The sequence below is a fragment of the Aulonocara sp. 'chitande type north' Nkhata Bay genome, linkage group LG14 (genome assembly GCF_057382095.1).
Source record: "Aulonocara sp. 'chitande type north' Nkhata Bay isolate Kocher_YH1m ecotype deep benthic linkage group LG14, A_spYH_male_GT1.1, whole genome shotgun sequence".
Taxonomy (NCBI): Eukaryota; Metazoa; Chordata; class Actinopteri; order Cichliformes; family Cichlidae; genus Aulonocara; species Aulonocara sp. 'chitande type north' Nkhata Bay.
This window is the reverse complement of record NC_141357.1, coordinates 24,250,187-24,256,867: the sequence shown is the minus strand read 5'-3', so window position 1 is coordinate 24,256,867 and position 6,681 is coordinate 24,250,187. Positions and strand designations below refer to the sequence as shown.

The following is a 6,681-nucleotide window of genomic DNA, read 5'->3' as shown; positions in this document are numbered from 1 at the left end:
GTGTCGGCTCTGCTCACATTGGGGTGCCTTGTTTGCTGGACACAAGGGAGCGAGAGCGAGATGGTGTGTGCGATTTCCCCTTTCTTGCCCTTCTTTTTTTTTTTTTTTGCTTTTGACAGTAAGATGGATGATTGCAATCACAGGAGCCATCAGTGAGACAGAGTGGAGGTCTATGGGGCAGTGAGACACAGCCATGGGAAACCAGCCTTCAGATTAATGCAACGCGCTGCCATGGGAACACTGTGCTGTTTATTTGTCGAGGGGTTTTGTTGTTTCATATGCATTTTCTTGGCCCCCTTACCTCCCCCCTTCGCGGTGTTTTGATAAACAGAACATGAAAGCTTCCTTATAAAATATGTGCAGGCTGTGTGAGAGGGACAGAGAAGGAGAGCTTTTGCTGTTTTACAACATAGCGAGTCTGCAGTAAGTCTGCATATCTCTTTAAACCAGTACAAATGTGACAAATTTCATAGTGATTATACTGGTCTCTTTGAACCCTCCCGAGAGAATGAGAGGCATAGTTTTCACTCCCCAGTCAACGGATGTTTTTAAGAGAAACATCTGTTGCTGCACAAATGAGATTACTGTGTCTCTAGCCAGGGGCCATGTAGGTTATGAATGGCACTGTTACTGAAGAAGGAGCCGTGAAGGATCTTTGTAATAAGCTGCAGCGGGTATTTAAGGGCTTTAAATAATCAAATTGCCTTTTATTCCGAGTATTCATCAAGGCTCACTTTATAGTTGTTCAAAAGTATCTCGACCACTTGTATCTCATATTGATACATCCGATATTTCACCTTGTTGCCAAGCAACGACTCACCTCATCCTCTGTAAACTTGTCAGCCCGTGACATGAGGTGTTATTTCGTGCTGCAGGGGAGCAACGAGGAACAAGAATCACTGTTTCAATCTCTCTGACTTTACATTCGGCTGAGCTTTGCATCATCATGAAACGCCTCCTTTATTGGTCTAATTCGTTGTTATCTGTGTGATGAATTCCTGTGAAGGGTCACCGAGTCTCTGCTGTAAAAACTGTGAATAATATCTCACAGTCGCTCTTTTCCGCCCATCCTGAGGAACTACTGCTCCTTCTGGGTCAAAGACCTCGAAGGCACTGAGAATCGTCTGCTCGGGGTCAGTTTCTGACAAAACACACGTAACGCTGCGAGCAGGGACTGTTCATTTCAAAGACGTCCATGCACACTGCACTGACTCACCTTGAGATGATACTTTTTGTGTCACCCTGCTAAAACGTAATGTTTTGATGCTAACAAATCTGGACTTTGCAGCACACACCAGAATCCTTTCTGTGAGTGCATTCAGGTAACTATTTTTTTAACCCATAAAAAACATTAAGGATACTTTTAAAATCAACCTAGTCTGTGATCTTTAAATATGAATGACTATGACTTAAAATATTAATATCTGACTAGCTTTAAGTTATTATTATATGTGGAAGAAATAAATTCTTTGGTTTGTATCCACTTTGTGGACATATGGTTCACAAATATAGAACATCTACCGGTAAATGCAAATATAAACACATTTTGAAAACACAAATAGATTTTTAAAAAGAGGTGATAAAATTTGATGTTTTTATTTTAATTCAAGCTGATCAACAGTTAATAACAGACTTTTTTTTTAAACTTAAACTCACATTTTCATCTATCGTCTGCATTTCAAGAAATTGTTTAAAAATAGAGCCAAAGAAGAAGCTCTTTGGCATCTCTTATGTATGATATTGACTAAGCTCTGGTCCATATTTGTGAAAGCCTGCTAGCAGAGGATGCAAACTGCCAGAAGAGGCAGTTCAGCTTCACAGAGCAAAAGGGAGTGAGCCCTATTAGCGTGCACACACACACGCACAAACAAACAAACACACACACACTGGCATCTGTACTCTAACCTCATTGAACTCCTGGATCTGTTTCTACTCAGAACTCAAGTCTCCTTCTTTTTAAGCCTCTTGTTGGTGCCTGTAACACATGCCCACTGAGATACCAGATCTGCTGTGGTTCGGTTAAGTGAAAACAGCTTGGGTGGCAACCTGTGTCAGTCAGCATAAACATCACAGAGATTGGAGATCGTTTATAAACGATCATGCAGTTGATTGTATTTCTGCATATATTTTTTTCTTAATTTGTAAGATTTAATGCTTAACAAGAAGCATCGTGACAGTCATATTGATTACTGTGTAAACACAATCACAAATTTTAATTAAACGAGCATGAGACACATAAATAAAAGTTGCTAAGCATCACAGTGTTTGCAGGGAAATATGTATAATAAGCATGTCAGATATCCTGTTCAGGGTGTTACCGCTGTGTAGCTCCTTTTGTAGTCTTCTCAGTGATCAGATGCGCTTTTTAATGCACATTAAGAGAAGTCTGCTTTCTGTGTGTCCATATGTCAGCTGTCTAGCACCTGTTCTGTCCACAGTGGAGAGGTATAGATTAATGGATCTATATTTGAAAGCAAAGATGGTAACCAGTACTAACAGTAACCAGATATGCTCGCATGAATGGGATTAAGACAGGGATAAGGGCTCTGGCTGTTCTGGCCATCTGAAACCATTATTGCTGATAGACGTGAGTGGTTTCACCAGCTGTTGAGGCATCAGCTCATTATGGGGAACAACATTATTTGACACCTGTAGGAAATGTCTCATTTGACAGTGGGAAGTGTTAATTCTGTGCCACGGCCCCAATGCAGAGGTGTAAATTTAAATGATCTGCTTCACATCATCAGCAGTCCTATCAAGTGACTGCTGATGCACATGTGTTCACCTCCTCCCTTGTTTTTTTTCTCGTTTTCTGCATTACTGCCACAGCCGAAGCCACAACAATATATAACAGATAGTAAAAATATCAGCAAAACGAGCGTGCGCGTGTGCTTATTATGCAATCTTAAATGAAAAATGCAAAACCCCAGCGCCTCAGGTTTGAACAGTATTAGGTTTGGGGTCTAATGACACCTTTAAAAATGACTCAGAGCAGGAACAGCGCTGCAATAAAGTGATTAGTGATGTGCAGACACAAAGAGCAGGCTGTGGTGGGGACATGTGGCATTCTTTCTGAGTCACCTTGAGGAAGTTGCAGGTAAACATGTGTGCCCTTTCTCGGAAAGCTTATTTCCTGCACTAGCATATTTATTTGTTCTTCCTCATGTTTTCTTTTCCCATCTCACTATCAGGTAAAAGCTGCGTCACAGAGGTGTGAAACCTGAACAAAATTAGCAGGCACTCAGATATTTTTAATATATAGTCACAGTCACACATGAACATTTGGTCACTTTAAAAAAATAAAAATAAAATAATATTATCTGAAGACTGTGGTCTTTCTTCTTTGTCACACACTTTAATTTTGCCAAGCAGCCAAGTCAAATTAATTTTACACTGTGGGCCACATACAACCCGATTTAATCTTAAGTGAGCCAGAACAGTGAAACTACATTACATAAAAAGTTCTGGTTGTTTATTGCACTGACTCTCCTGTAATTACAAAATATAACATTTTTATGAATTCACATTTTTTTAAAAAGCACCTTATCAATTGGAAAAGCTGTAAAACTTATGAAAATACAATTATAAGTTCAAATACTATGCACTCCTTCAGATTTTCTAAAGGTGTCCAGATGAGCGTATTGGAGTCTTTGCAGGCCGATTCTGGCCCCCAGGCCCTATGTTTGACACCGCTGGTCTAAATTACAGATGTTGTGTTGTTAAGCCCTGGTGCAGAAGGTTAACTCTACTCCAACTGTTTTATCAGAAGGACTCTTACTGGCTAGATGGGAGTCAGTTAAAATAAATTAATTAATTAAGATAAAAAATAACTTCTAGAAGAATTCACTCAGATAAGATCAATGATCATAAATGTATTTAAGTTATTACACTATTTAATAAATCACCTTAATTAAATATACTCTTTCACTGATGATAAAAAGATTTGATTTGTAAACTCTGGAAGCAGCATGTGGTTAGTAAATCTTTCCCCTCTCACGGTCTTATCTCTCGGCTTTGCCGTCATTTCAAACAGGTGCTGAGGTCTGATGCATGTTTTCACGAGTGGAACCAACGTGTCAGGTCTGTGACTACATTAGTCCTGCCTCTGGTCTTCCTGACCGCCCTGCAGGCCGTGCAGAAGTGCTCGTTGAAGAAGGTCGGCTGGCGTACGCCGTAGCTCCTCCTCCAGTCCAGGTGCCGTCTCATCTGAGCTGGGCTCCGCCTCAGCATCAGCAGGTATTGGGCCAGCTCTTCCACTGAGGGGAAGTCGTCCACGTGGATGAAGGCCTCGGGGGGCAGGAAACGCTCATAGTTCTGCCTGGACGGACCCAGCACCACGGGGACTGCACCGGCCAGCACGGCGTTCCACAGCTTCTCCGTGATGTAGTCGGTGTGCTGGGAGTTCTCCAGCGCCAGGTAGAACAGGTACCGCTTGGCGAGCGGCACCACGCTGCCTGTCGGTAACGGCGAGCCCGCGCGCCCGAACACATCGATCTGGATGTATTGGCGCAGCTGGTAGTAGAAGGTCACGCGCGCCTGGGACTCCGACCAGTTGCTGATGACCCAGGCCACGAAGCGTGACCGCAGGAGTTTGGAGCTGTAAGATCCGCGAAGCGGCAGCGCAAAGCTCTTCTGGAGAGCCCTCTCTGTGCGCGCGAGGGGGACCAGATACCCATAGGGGAGGAAAATGTCCGAGTCTGTCCGGTAGCTCATCGTGAGGTTAAAAACACCCCCTAAACGCCAGAGTCCACGCGTGTGCGTGGGAGACTCGAAGTTCATCCATATCCACTTTTGCGCAGGTGGCCGCGGTTCTGGTGGGAGATCGGCGTAGCCAGTGGCAATCTCCCGGTGGTGAATTATCACGGCGTCAGCCTGTGGGTACCTGAGCTCGTCGTCCGTGAGCGTGCAGCCGTCTATCTGAAACAGCTCGAGGCAGTCCGGAAGTTCTCGATACTGACCGAATGGATGCGTCCAAATCAGCAGCGTCACCGGGCTGAGAGAAACCAGCGGGTCAGGCGCTAATGCATCCGGCAGGTAGAGCAGGCAGACTCCCACGAGTAACAGGAAAACCACGGTGGCCACGCACACAGAGGAGCAGACCCCTGTGAGAACACACACGCAGCGGTTTTTCCGCCGGAATAACCCTGAGCGCCTGTCTGCTCCGTGAGCTGCAATTGAGGGGCGGCCCTCTGGTCTCCAGAGATCCCCAATTCCCATCGACGCCCTTCACCCTGCGGATTCCCCCAAAACTGCTGTAATATCAGTTTGCGTCTTTGAGACATCCGCACAGCCATTTGAGGCTTTTCGGGGAAAGTAGGTTAAACACCGGAGTCCATTACAGTCGTGCAGTCACACCCAGTGTGCTCTACTTTTAAAGTCATTGTAGTTTCAGGTGCGATAAAGAGAGCAAGGTACAGTTAAGCCAATAAAGCTAATGGCGTCCCACAGCTCCAAAATACTCCTTCTATTGTTGCCTCATTGTTGTCTCACCTGTCCGACTCGTCGAGAAACTTCAAACTACCGTCATGGCTCATGTAAAGTAAATGCAAAAGTTTGTCCCTGTGCTGTAGGATATACTTGACGTGGCAGCGTAGGTTCCAGTTACAGCTGAATGGGGCCTTTGTGAGGCCTGTTGACTGTCGGAGGACTGTTCGGGCACTTTTAGCGTAAACATCTTGACCCAGGGCGCGGCGATCCGCTCATAAAACAAGCAAATGTTTTTTAATTAGAAGGCCCTTTAGAAATCGGCTCGTGAGTCAGTTTGCGAGTATAATCCAAACAAGGTAAGACTGAGGTTTAAATCGAGCGTGCAGAAAGTGTAACACTGAACACTATTGCATGGCTCTAACCCCTGAACTACTGTTTATGATTATTAAGTCGTGTAAACAATCCCTCGCATTTTAAAGGATGACAGACGGGAGCTCTTGTCAGCAGCAGTTCTTTGGCCCCTGAAAACTTGACACGGCCTCTTGTGAGACGCTACACTTGTCACTGACCACTTGGTGTCTCCCTACACAAGCGCAAAGCTTGCCCGTGCGCCGTCCTGTGCCGTTTGCTGTGTGTGTAGTGACATTAAGGATCTTCCTCAAAACGTGCATGTCTAATTTCGCCAATGAATAAACATCCCAGCTGCAAATTAGTCATGCAGCAGCGGTGCTTTGAAAAGGTTTGTCTTGAATGTTTTATTTATTAGATATAACCCAACATTGCAACACCCTCTAACTACGACGTGACTCACTGTTTTCATTTGGTGATTTCAAATTTTTTAAAAAAAAGTTGTTAACACAATGGCGTATTACTCTCCCTGTAAAGGGATCAACTGTCCAGGCTGTTGTCATCATATGAATCCATTCTGATCAAAACTCATAAAAAATGATGAGGCAGCAGGGATGGAAACCGTGCACTGTGTGTTGTGTCTGAGCTCTGGTGGGCAGGAAAAACACGCCGTGACTGGGACGATGTTATTCCTCCCCACAGACACAGAGTATGTCATGAAGTCTGAATGTGAGCGGAAAAAAATGGCAGACGAGGAGTGGGAGGAGATGAAGCAAGAAGCATGTGTGTCTCCGCTGGGTCCTCCTCCTTCCTGTTACATCCATTCACTTTTCTTCACCATGGAAGAAATGTGTGCATGTGCATGCACGACTAGTTATCCCCATAAGAGGTTTTGTATTCTCTGTG

At 44.5% G+C, this 6,681-nt stretch overlaps 1 protein-coding gene across 1 annotated transcript; it reads right to left on the bottom strand.

Annotated features, from left to right (window-relative positions):
• Positions 1-3,143: 3,143 nt before the first annotated feature.
• On the bottom strand, positions 3,144-5,796 carry LOC147314625 (alpha-(1,3)-fucosyltransferase 4-like). The gene has a single exon (XM_086262827.1). It carries the CDS (start codon positions 5,215-5,217, stop codon positions 4,057-4,059), a length of 1,161 nt encoding a protein of 386 aa, XP_086118953.1. The 5' UTR covers positions 5,218-5,796; the 3' UTR covers positions 3,144-4,056.
• Positions 5,797-6,681: the final 885 nt, after the last annotated feature.

Bases quoted from the DNA above. Each gene is read 5' to 3' on its own strand.
- LOC147314625 (XM_086262827.1), bottom strand. From the start codon at position 5,217: ATGGGAATTGGGGATCTCTGGAGACCAGAGGGCCGCCCCTCAATTGCA.